Source organism: Colias croceus, chromosome 20 (genome assembly GCF_905220415.1).
Source record: "Colias croceus chromosome 20, ilColCroc2.1".
Lineage (NCBI taxonomy): Eukaryota > Metazoa > Arthropoda > Insecta > Lepidoptera > Pieridae > Colias > Colias croceus.
In genome coordinates, this window is record NC_059556.1 from 7,534,022 (window position 1) to 7,547,045 (window position 13,024).

Below are 13,024 nucleotides of genomic sequence, written 5' to 3' on the forward strand. Positions count from 1 at the left end.
GCTTATGTCAAAAAAATATAATATGTCAAAAAAAGACATCATCATCCGATACGTAGCAGCATTAAGACTAAAATACCCTCGCCACGTAGCAGCGTAGACACGCTAAATATCTACAAAGTACATATTATGTAAGGCTTATTATATAAGGTACATATTTGGCATTGCCCGGATTGAACCCGTATTAAAAATATATTTGGATTGTGTTATTTAGTAAAGATGTAGCATTTTAACACACATACGATATTATGATATGATAAGTGTATTTATGTGTAAATAAAAAAAATGTTACCTCCTTGTAATATTAGTATAGATAAAATAATGTTATCATTTCATAACTCACAGTGCAAATTGAATTGAGTGTGCAAATGTGACTATGCGCATTACATTTTCATTTCACCGGGTGTCGATTGATGGCTGCCATTTATTTGACGAGCATTGTCTATTATACCTACTCATTCTGTTTGTCACTATTTGGTCACTATTTGGTCACTATTATTCATATAGTTTCTGTGTTTATGGTAACATTGGACTTTATTTTTATAAAACTTTATTCACACTTTATTGCATATACCTACTAAAAAAAAATATAAAATGCTGACAGCTGAAACTGGCTGAAACGTAAAGAAAAAAAAAAATCCGAACACCAATAAAAGGCGGGAAATTTCAATCTGATTTAAAAATAGACAAAAAAAAAATACGTGATTTTGCAATGGATTTTGCTTAGTTTACATGTAAACCCCATATTAATATTTGAATTTCCACAAAGTATCGTATTACTATGTAAACATTTTAGCGATATTACCGCATAACAAATCCTTTGCTAATGTTCCGTTAATGTAATTGTGGCCTCGGGCTAACTATTTGACGTAACCAATAACCATGTTTGAGGATCATGTTTACTTGGCTAAGGAAGATTCTTGGTAATTAATGTGCTTTTTAAAACGTTTTATAACGATTGCAAGCTTTTTACTGTAAATGGAGGTTACTTAAACTATAAAGATGATGTTCGACGCGGCTTGAGCTGAATAGATTTGGGTAAGTTAGCAAAGTTAGTTAGTAAAGAAAGCTAAATCAAGTGAACAAAACAAAATCTGTAGCGTAGTTTTAAAGATATACATGCGCACATAGGGATAGATGAACAGCTATAGCGACTTTGATTTATTTTATGCAGTGATTCACATATTAATTTATGAATGCACTAGATTTCCACCCGCGTTTTCAAAGAAAAACCCGCATAGTTCGCGTTCCTGTGGGATTTCCGGCATAAAAATAGCCATGTCGTAGCAGCTACCTACATAACAAATTTCATTGTAATCCGTTCAGTTGTATTTCCGGAAAAGAATAACAAACATCCATCCTCCCTCACAAACTTTCGCATTTATAATATTAGTAGGATATTAACTTATTTAATAAACTTATCTACCTACAAAATGCAGGTTGGTTCATATTACACAGGTTAATGTATTTTGCCCTGAGGCAAGGTTCTGGCTTTATATAATAAACCTAATTAATACCTTCTTCAACTATTAATTAATGACATTGTCTGTTTGTATTATCTTAATTGAAACTAGTGTAAATACATGGAACTAACAGATAATATTAAATTATACCTACTAGTATAAGTACGAGGTTATCTAGTACTGTGGCCTTATCTAAAATTAATGAAAATAAAAACAGTAGGTAAAGCAGAAATGTGCCTTCGCACATTTTTTTGCGCGCTTGAGACATATTATTTTCTCAGTTCCCACCAATGTTCCCACCATCTTTTAATTCCATAATTCTAAATTGTAGGTACCTATGTATATAAGTAGGTAATAAATAATAATATGATGTTTATGTTATTTTAACTTTTTCAAAAATAGTTTGCATCAAATCCTTTTTAAAATGCGCATTTAAAATTGCACCTGCGTCCGCCATTTTGTTTCGTCTGACGGATTACCTTCGCTGATTTAAATTTAAGATGCAATAAAACATCCCTCTGAATAATTATAAGAGTCATTATTAGCGAAAGCAATTATAAAAATTACTTGGATTAAGTTTTAATTAACGTTTTTTCCTTTGTTCCGTTAATTTAGCTGTCTTCAAATTACAAAAATTTGGATTAGAGCTTTACGACTGTATCCCTTTTAGGGATTAATGTTTATTTTGTTCCGCATTCAGAATATTTTATTTACGCTGATTATTTTATTTATAAATAAAAGGTGTACTTTTGATATAGGTACTTATATAAAGTCCTATATGTATTGCGGAAAATGTGTTAGGTATTTCAAATTTAAACAATAATAAAAACGAATACGAGACGGAAAATCCATATTATAAATTACTAACATACCTAGGTATATTATAATATTATAGTAAGGTTTTCGGATATCTACAAAAACTGTCGAATTGCGTTAGTAGAAAAGTAATGAATATACCTAACATAATGTTCTTAATTTATTGTGCATATTAATTTTAATCTAGCCGAAAAATAATACACTTCCTTACAACTCTCTTAACCATAATAAAGATCTATGTTTTATGTATGAACTGAAAAGATCCGTAAATCATTTCATACACTATCACTTCAATGTTTTTAATCTGAAATCGCATTAAACTTGATACTTTGTTTCAAATTGCATTTTCTGATGCCCGTTATAAAATGCTATACATAATGCATGTTTCTCTTGCAGCTGGCTTTACCACTACCACGATAAACTTAAGAAACTATACTCATTTTTTTATATATGTATCATAAATAAATAGAACCTATTTTTTGGTGCAAAGCGAAGATAGATGTTTAAATATTGAGTATTCAAACGAAAATAAGTTGATTGAATGGCTATCTGGTATTCATCAATGCCATGATTATTTTTTATAGATTATACCACCAAATGTATATTTTAACAATTTTGTAAAGGAAAACGGACATATATAGATGTGATCTACTGTCGGTACGAATACAAGATAGGTCAGTGCTGATACTTATCAGCACTGAACTATCTTGTATTCTTATACATATTTTATAATTACTGATTACATTCATAAGATAATTCACCTGTTGATCTTATTACTATGTTCTTGCATGCAAAGGAATATTTATATTTATTTACTAGTTGTGTCATTAAGAATTTTAAAATAAATAGTAAAGTCATGATAATGGATACATACAACCTGCAGAAGACGGTTAATGATTGTGCTGTACAAAGGTTCGTCAATTATTATTTCTAGCTAGCTAAAGGCCAGAAATAATTACAGGCTTCATTTGAGTATCTTCCCACTTATAATGTCCGTGAACTTAGCAGAGCATTTTTAGCAGATCAAAAAAATAATGTGAGTTCTTATTGCGTGCAGTTGAGTTCTAGAGTTCCTGATACTTTTTAGAAATAGTTCTGGCGTTTTTACCTGAAAAAACGACATTTGAAAAAATGATCTGCCAACTTCCCGTAGCAGAGCATTTTTAGCAGATCAAAAAAATAATGTGAGTTCTTATCGCGTGCAGTTGAGTTCTAGAATTCCTGATACTTTTTAGAAATAGTTCTGGCATTTTTACCTGAAAAAACGACATTTGAAAAAATGATCTGCCAACTTCCCGTAGCAGAGCATTTTTAGCAGATCAAAAAAATAATGTGAGTTCTTATCGCATGCAGTTGAGTTCTAGAGTTCCTGATACTTTTTAGAAATAGTTCTGGCGTTTTTACCTGAAAAAACGACATTTGAAAAAATGATCTGCCAACTTCCCGTACTAGATAATTTTTAGCGGATCAAAAAAATAATGTGAGTTCTTATCGCGTGCAGTTGAGTTCTAGAGTTCCTGATACATTTTAGAAATAGTTCTGGCGTTTTTACCTGAAAAAACGACATTTGAAAAAATGATCTGCCAACTTCCCGTACTAGATAATTTTTAGCAGATCAAAAAAATAATGTGAGTTCTTATCGCGTGCAGTTGAGTTCTAGAGTTCCTGATACTTTTTAGAAATAGTTCTGGCGTTTTTACCTGAAAAAACGACATTTGAAAAAATGATCTGCCAACTTCCCGTAGCAGAGCATTTTTAGCAGATCAAAAAAATAATGTGAGTTCTTATCGCATGCAGTTGAGTTCTAGAGTTCCTGATACTTTTTAGAAATAGTTCTGGCGTTTTTACCTGAAAAAACGCACTGCAAAATATAATGAAAGACCTAGAATGGAACAAAAAAGGTAAAGGAATAAGCATAGAAGGAAAAAACCTCAGTAACCTAAGATTTGCGGATGATATAGTTCTTTTCGCTAAAACACCAAATCAACTAGAGGGAATGCTAACAGAACTAAGCGCTGCAAGCGCGAAATGTAGGCCTACAACTGAATACCTCAAAAACAAAAGTAGCTACCAATGGCATAAAGAAACCTATACGAATAAATCAAACACCTATTGAATACGTAGAGAGCTATATCTACCTCGGAAAACAAATATCATTTGAAAAGACAAGACATCTAGACGAAATAGACCGGAGAATCAAATTAACGTGGAATAAATACTGGAGTAACAAGGAAATACTAAAATCAAAACTATCAATGAAGCTAAAGAAAAAAGTAATGGACTCGTGCCTGTTGCCTTGTTTATCATATGGTGCCCAAACTTGGATCTTTAACCACATTACCATGTCAAAAATACGCACGTGCCAACGGTCTATGGAAAGAAGTATCCTTGGCATCAAGACCATAGACAAAGTCAACAGCACAAAAATCAGAGCAAAAACCAAAGTAATAGACGTGTTACAACATGCACAGCGCTTAAAATGGAAATGGGCTGGACATATCGCCCGCTACTCCGAAGATAGATGGCCAAAAAGGGTCACGAAATGGATAGGCCCAGGATCCAAGAGACAGAAAGGCAGACCAAGGGCTCGCTGGGCTGATGATATTCTACAATTGACAGGCAAAGACTGGATGAAGGCAGCTGGAAACAGGAGGAAATGGGGACAGTTGGAGGAGGCCTATACCCGAAAGGGGCCAGGACATTTAACCTAACTGCATTTTTTTATATTTTCGTGTATTATGTATCTTTTGTAGTAAACTGTATCTAAATGTCATGGATTATAAACGCTAAATAAATAAATAAATAAAAAATGTGCCGAGCACATGTGTCAGAAGTGAAACTTTTTTGGCGAGATTCAAAGATACCAAAATCGTCCATACTCCATGACATGACGTTTTTGCCATGACGTGATCTTGAAATTTTACTCTCAACGTACGTTCGAGAACAAATAGTAAGAGCCATAAAACAAAGATAGCAACTCCGAGTCAGCAAGTTGAAATACAAGCGAGTTAACCGTTTCTCGATTTCACACGCCCCGGGCGGAGACGGGATGACTTCAGTTTATATTTCAAACGATAATTGTTTCATATTTTTCGTATGTTTTCTTTCCTTTATAAATGTGGGTGTGGCAAATAATATTGCTTGTAGATTTTTACTAGTTATAATGTTCTAAAGAGCATTTATTCTGTAATACATAACTTGTTTCAGCTCATTGTAGGTATCGCGTGAAAATAGGATTCGAAAAATTAGCTTATGTAAAAATTGTAAACTAATTTTGCTCCATATTGTGTCAATTACAAAGTAAAAGTAGTTGATTTTATTTTAGTAAACTGATTCCAGATAAACACAATAATATATCTAAATATGAATTGGGAAACATTATTTTATTGTTTAACATTTTACAAACATAAAGGTCGCAGAATTTAGTGGTATTAAATGTTAAAATATTATGTAATGACGTTTCAAAAGTGCTTCTAAAAGAAGTCTAATTGAATAAATAAATGTTTGAGTTTGAGTTTGAACTATTTTTAAAAGATTATTAGATACAGTTGCAAGTTATTGTTGAATAACAAATGCTAGAAAAACGGGTTCCGTAATTTTCCTCGGCCGAGCCACGTCCACGCAGAGCGTGTAGCTTCCTACAGCAATTGCTTCCCGAGGTTGCTCGCTCTGTGTGGACCTGAATAATGAATCATCATAGTAAATAGTGTCTAGTACATTATGGAAACTAATTGAACGCGACAAATTACTGATTTCCCTGTATCCGGAGGCCATAATTAAGGAAATCAACGTATTATCATTTAATCATAATTGTATGGGAAATTTACTAGCTCATTTATAATTAATGTTAATCATTATTATTAATTATTTCTGTGTTACGATTTGGCTGATTACTGATTTACCTTAAAAAAAGTCCTACTGCGTCGTGTCATTGTGTTTATTAATTATGACCTAAGTTCACATAAGTCAAGGTATCCCTGCAGTAGCATAAAAATAGTACCTAAATGAGAATAAATGTAGATACTGAGATATTATCTATCTCACGACTAGTGGGTATAAGAAACAATCGAGAAATAAAACAATTGCATAGAAATTTGTAACTTTAATTTTATTTAAGAAAAATACATAAGTAGGTACATATTTCGGGTTGCGTGGCATAAATCGCTTATAGCGATAAGACCGCTCTCTGTCATAGAGCATTCTCTCTGTAGGTACATGAATAATATTTGTATTGCTTTTTTTGTAATTCTGTATTTAGCGTAATAAAGAGTTATTAATTCATTCATTAATTCATATTTATATACATTTATGGATATTTTCTTGATATCGATCTAAAAATTCATTCGTTTCGCGAGCCTTGTTTTTGCTATTGTCAAAACAAATAAAGTATTATCAATAGTTCTAATATTAAGTTAAATATTTATTACAGGTATATATCACAACCCTTACTATATTTCAAACGGGCAAATTGTTTACAAAAGCTATAAAACCTGATCTATTGTGTATATCGGTAACGATCTCTGTAAAATTGCTGATTCAAGGTTGTATGTAGAGAAATAAATTACGGTTGTAAATTATCTGTATTGAAGGCTATTTTAAAGGTGATTTGGAAGCAAGGAAATCAAATTTTCTCGTTAATATTATCTAATTTTTAGTTATACTATTTTCTATGTATGAATGTGTTTTAAGTTTTTTAGTATGTTTATAAATTTTTGCTTTATCTACTTTTTATTGGCAAGCTAAAGGCACAGATACAATATCATATAAGTATATATTTATATATTGTAATACAGTGCTAAAGGTTGTTAGTTTAAGAATCTTATTAAAAATAAAATATGTTATTTATGTAAAGTACTAGTAATACATTTATTCTTTCACACTATTTTCCACTATGCATTATTATTATAGTAGAGCCGTTTTAATAGGCAACATTTGACAGTTCAACAAAATTCAACAACGTAACCTAAGTAGTAACGACGACATAGAATAGCATGATATTTCGTTTTGTTAGAACTACACATTTGCTTAACTTTTTTCAATTAAGATTACATATTTATAATAATAATGACCGATACAAGTAATTTTAAGATTTCATTTTACTAATAAACCATACTAAACATAATAAACAATTTCTGAATTGAAGAACTGACGTCGCTACAATTTTGTGTCAATAAACCTTTTTTCTTTTTAAATACCAGAGACGTTACTCTAAAAATCGAAATCTGACATCTAGAATCGAATGCATTGATTACTTGTGAATAAAAATCATCATAAATTAATAAATTCGATTGACAAATGTTTCAAATCCATATCGATTAATTCACTTTAATCGATGTTTTTAAGCAGGTTACCTCTCTTCGAAGATAAAATTGATAGACGTCAAATGTTGCCTATTAAATTGGCTCGACTATAGCCATTTAAAATCAGGTGGCCAATCTGTCACTTTGCCTCTTCTGCCTTAAAAATTTCATACACTCGCATTGACAATCGAATTCACTTAGGCTGGTTGCAGAGCTTGACCGACCATCAGTGCGTACGTCAGTCGCGCTTGTCATATGTATGGAAATTCATAAAACCGTTCATAGCTAGACCGACCATACGCACGCGTATTGTCATGCGTATTATTGTCATAGTCATACAATAATAATTGTTGATGCATATCGTCAGGACCGACGATACGCACTGACGGTCGGTCAAGCTCTGCAACCAGCCTTATTCTACCGTGATTCTACCCTATGAACATTCTAATCTATGAACCGTGCATCCAAATAACAATCGAAACAGCATCATAGTGAAGATGTCCAATGCAATGAGTTACTGCGACTTAACAGAATCACTTGGTATTATATATGAGCTTTGGTAGCTCCCGATAAACGGCAGACGGGTGATTCCTTGATATATGGCCTATGAATTATGGAATACCAATAGTGGAATTTAATCGAGGTTAAGATGATGGAGTTTCAAAGGCTTTGGTTTGGTTTTGGTTTATTTATTAAGTATACCAACATAACCTATAATAATAGTAGGATCTTAGTAGGATTATTTCCTTTATTTAAACAGGCTTACTTGTCAGTAGGTACATAATATTATGTACATAAAAAAAATGTGTGCGTGTACTAGAGTACACACGTAAGAAGTGAAACTTCTTTATGACCTTATATTAATTAAAATTAACACTTTGATTTTGCTGATCACTATATAATATTATCACGTCACTATAGAGCGTTGGAAATAAATTCGAGTGCAATAGAAAAACGGTCAAGTAAAGTGGTAGGACGTACGTTAAAACGATACGCTATCCCTACTCCGCTGGAGGTGTATACGTCAAATCACGCGTGGTAGGGATAAGAAAAAGTTGGCGCGTAACGCAAAAATGTCACGCGCACGGCGTAACGCAAAAATGTTACACTAAATTTTTGTCCAACCCCGATAAAGAAGTTTCACTTCAAAAACTCAATTTACAAAATATACAATTTTAAAGAGTGATTGTCCAGTAACAAGGATTTAAATGAATCACTGCTTATACAAACATATGGCGATTTTGTAATTCATGATATGCATAATATAGAATATCTTAAATTATAAATACCTAGTATATTTATTTATATAAATCTTGAATACATCTAGATTGCCAATTACAACAGGAACACGTATAGGTCTAATCTAAATGACCTTCATGATATGTATCTCAGTTATTTTGCACAGTCATGGTGCTTATTTAAATGGTATGTTTAATAATATATCATTAGTACTCATCTCAAGGTTAGGACTTCAAGCTACCATACAGACTAATACTTGTCTAATCTAACTTTAATTATGTAGTATTTTGTATCTATGCTTGTATGTTAACAACTCTGTTTGTATGTATGTGAGTAGGTAATATCATGGCATAATTAATATACTGATTGAATGATTAACATAAATATAAATATTATAATTACTAGCAACAAAGAATATGTTACCTAATTGTCGTCCAAAACATTACAGAAATAGCGTCTTTGTGATGATAATATTATGAGTGACAATAATGAATGGTTTAATTATTATCAACCTAATTTGTTAATCCTTACAATCATTTTCTTATTAAGTAACTCGTTTTGTTGGGTGGGGTTAGTTATTTTACTTGATTAAGGCATCAGAGCTTAGGCTCTGGTCTTGGTTTTCTGAATTCTATCATTAAATACGAGAATGTTTATGTGAAACACTAATGTGATAACACTATCACTTGATTTTAAGACTATTTTCATTTCATATTAGTTCCGGTCCGGTGGTACATAATAATTAGCTTGCACTCAGGGATCACGTAATATCGTTGGATAGTGAAAGTTTCATGGTGAAAGAATTTCTCAAAATCGGTCCAGTAGTTCCTGAGATTAGTGTTCAAAGAAACAAACTCTTCAGCTTTATATTATAGGTAGAGATTGAGTGTAATAATAAGCTGCGAATAGTAAACATCAGTGAGCAATATGGTTAAAGTTTATTCAAATATTTTTGTATTCCGCATACAATTTCCAGACTTAGGCAGTAGTCAATAAAAAGTATTGTAAACACATATGAGTAAAAATATTATACATAATTATGATAAACTTCCTGTGTGAAATATTTGCATAAAATGCTAGTTTCATTATTATAGCATCTATTAAGTAAAAATTAAGTGGTTAGGTTATTGCCGATATTTAAAACACAAACAAACTCAAACATTTATTCTTTCAACTAGACTTAGAAGTGTTATTAAATCGAAATAGAGTAAAATTGCCATCGGTTCGGAAAGCAGTTTCTTTTTCCCTCTTTATTCTAAGTAGTCAGTAGATATTGGTTTATCTCTGTTATCATTCTTGTAAAATCTTACGTAGGTATTTTAAGTGCTTTTAGAAATATGATTATTAATATTATGTGTTTTATTTCAAGTATTCTTGTGGCATAAGTAGCAATCGATACATAGGACAGTTGTTAATCATTGAACTACTTGAAGCAACTTTAATATGATCAACAAATTGACAACACAGCGTAATTTTAGCACTAATAATTACTGCTAGGCTAAAATCGTGACTTTTGGTGAATCATAATATTATGATAATTTTATGAATCTGATTCGAAATGAAGAAGTCACTTAAAAGGAATTCATGAATTTTCATTTATCGGTGATAAAAATATTAATCTGTTTCAATTTATTATTGTTGCAAGTAATCTATAATGACGGAGAAAATGGCTATCTTATAAAAAATTGGGGAATTGCTATGAATCTGCTAGCAATTCACGACAATGATTCATTAGAAACTAATTGTGTTTTAACTCTTACTACTAAACTTTCTATACGATCTAAAACATCTGTTTATCGGGTTCTGACTTGGTAACCTTGCTAACCTTACTATGAGGGTCATGGTCGTTTAGTTTTTTATGAATAGGTATTTCTGTTTTAGCTCTTATCTTGTTATGATAATAGTTGTGTTATCTCTTAAAGAATATTGAGACTTCACAATACTAAACAGTTTTTGTATAATTTGTCTTAGTGAATAGCAAAAATTGAATCCAATTATCATGCACCTTCTTTAATAGATGAAGAATGTCAATCAAATATGTCTTAAGAATACCTAATATTATCAAAAAGAAAAAGACACTGGTTTCAAGCGTATAATTTAATGTTTTTAATACTGTTATAAATGAAATTATCCCAACAATTTACCACCATCAATAGGGTGCGTACATCCAGTAATACTCTTAGCACAATCACTAGCAAGGAAAGCCACCATAGCTGCGATATCATCGGCTTCAGTTAACTTCTTTAATGGAGTGGTTTCAACTGCTTCTTTGGCAAATGCATCAAAATCAGCATCAGAGAAACCGATGGCACTCAAAATATTAGTTTTCACCAGGCCGGGGTTTACTGCATTCACGCGTACGCCGTCTGCAGCTAAATCTAAAGCAATGCACTTCGTAAAGTGGTCCAATGCCGCTTTTGACATGCAGTAGGGCGTCATAGCAGGGAAAGCTTTGGTACTAGCAATGCTGGATATATTCACAATGTTCCCTTTGGTCTTGATCAGATGAGGAACCGCAAGCATTGTCAGGTGGAGAACTCCTCGAACATTAATAGACATTATCTTATCATATTTTGCCAATGTGGTGTCCTTAATACCACCCATTTCTGTCACACCGGCATTATTAACAAGAACATCCAATTTACCGAAGTGTTTTATCGCTTCTTTCACAATTCTTTCCACATCTGCTTCTTTGGATACATCAGCTATTACAGGGAGAGCTTTGATTCCTTTTGACTTTTCACATTGTTGGGCGACGGCTTTCAAATTTTTCTCATTTCGTCCGATTAAAACCAATTTTGCTGATAGCTTTGACATATAAATTGCGATAGCTGCTCCGAGCCCAGAGCTCGCACCGGTTATAAGAACAACTTTATCTTTGAAATCCATTGTTATAATGACACAACTTAGTTCTAGAAAAACACCTTACACAAGACACAGGCGCCTGCTATCACAGTCAACGCTCGAGTGCGGAATTAAATCTGCTAACACTCGTATTTAATGACTTCCGCAAATCAAAGCTATGATGACATAATATTGTTGTGCCAGGCTTGATGGTTATCATTCAAATAAATATACATTTTCTATTCAAAGAGCACCGTTTGTGAAATATGTTTCATTTGCTAATTATTTTTAATATTAAATATGTTATTTTATAAAACAATTATAAAAACAGCAAACTGCTTTTGAAAAATTCGAAACAACTAAACAGACAACTAAACCATCAGATAAATCCATTGCAAAAATTATAATTTTATTTCCGAGGTCATTTTTATGCATGTAATGTAAGTACATATATTTACCTATTACACCACATCTTTTGAATAAATTCGTTTTTCGTTTTATTGTACATATCGTTAATATTATCTCATATTTTAAACGTAATATACATATGTTGGATTTAAGATATGCCCGGGCATTAGAACGTTATTATTTAAAACTAGCTTCCGCCCGCGACTCCACCCGCGCGGAAAAATTAAGAAAAATGAAGATTTTTTTTTCTACGTATTTTTTCGGGATAAAAAGTATCCTATTTTATGCCCAGGATAACAAGGTATAATTAAACCAAGTTTCATCGAAATCGAACCGTTAGTTTTCACATGATGCCTGAACATACAGACAGACAGACAGACAAAAAATTTTTTAATCACATATTTGGTCTTGGTATCGATCCAGTAACACCCCCTGCTATTTATTTTTTCAATATTTTCAATGTACAGAATTGACCCTTCTACAGATTTATTATATGTATAGATGTATGAATTAAATTAAAAATATATTAACCTACCTTTTATTATATTAATTAAACAATGGAAATATGCAGAAAATTAAAACTACCACCTAGATATTAAATTTATGGTAATCGAAATTTAAAATGAATGACTTATCACATTTTATACAGTACATATTGTGGTACATGGAAATATCTGCAGAAAGAATTAATTGGGGTTTTAGAATTACTAAGTGAGCAACTGACTGCGATTGATGTTTAATCAATAGAACAGCGACATACAAACATATTAATGTTCAGTTTAATAAAAGATATTATAAAGTACTCATACTTACAGTAATTTAATGACTCTTGATACATTTTTCGCTTTCGGGTAACGTTGGTAATAAGCAAACAAAGGATTTTTTTAATCTTTATTATATTATTATTTTCAATGTCCTAAAAATTCATATTAGTAGAAATGGGCTGGACATATCGCC

General features: G+C 31.8%; 1 protein-coding gene across 1 annotated transcript; it reads right to left on the bottom strand.

Annotated features, from left to right (window-relative positions):
* Window positions 1–10,897: 10,897 nt before the first annotated feature.
* Window positions 10,898–11,808, bottom strand: LOC123700947 (L-xylulose reductase-like). Its single transcript, XM_045648329.1, has one exon. The coding sequence runs from the start codon at window positions 11,702–11,704 to the stop codon at window positions 10,943–10,945; it is 762 nt and encodes a 253-aa protein (XP_045504285.1). The 5' UTR covers window positions 11,705–11,808; the 3' UTR covers window positions 10,898–10,942.
* Between the last annotated feature and the right edge of the window lie 1,216 nt (window positions 11,809–13,024).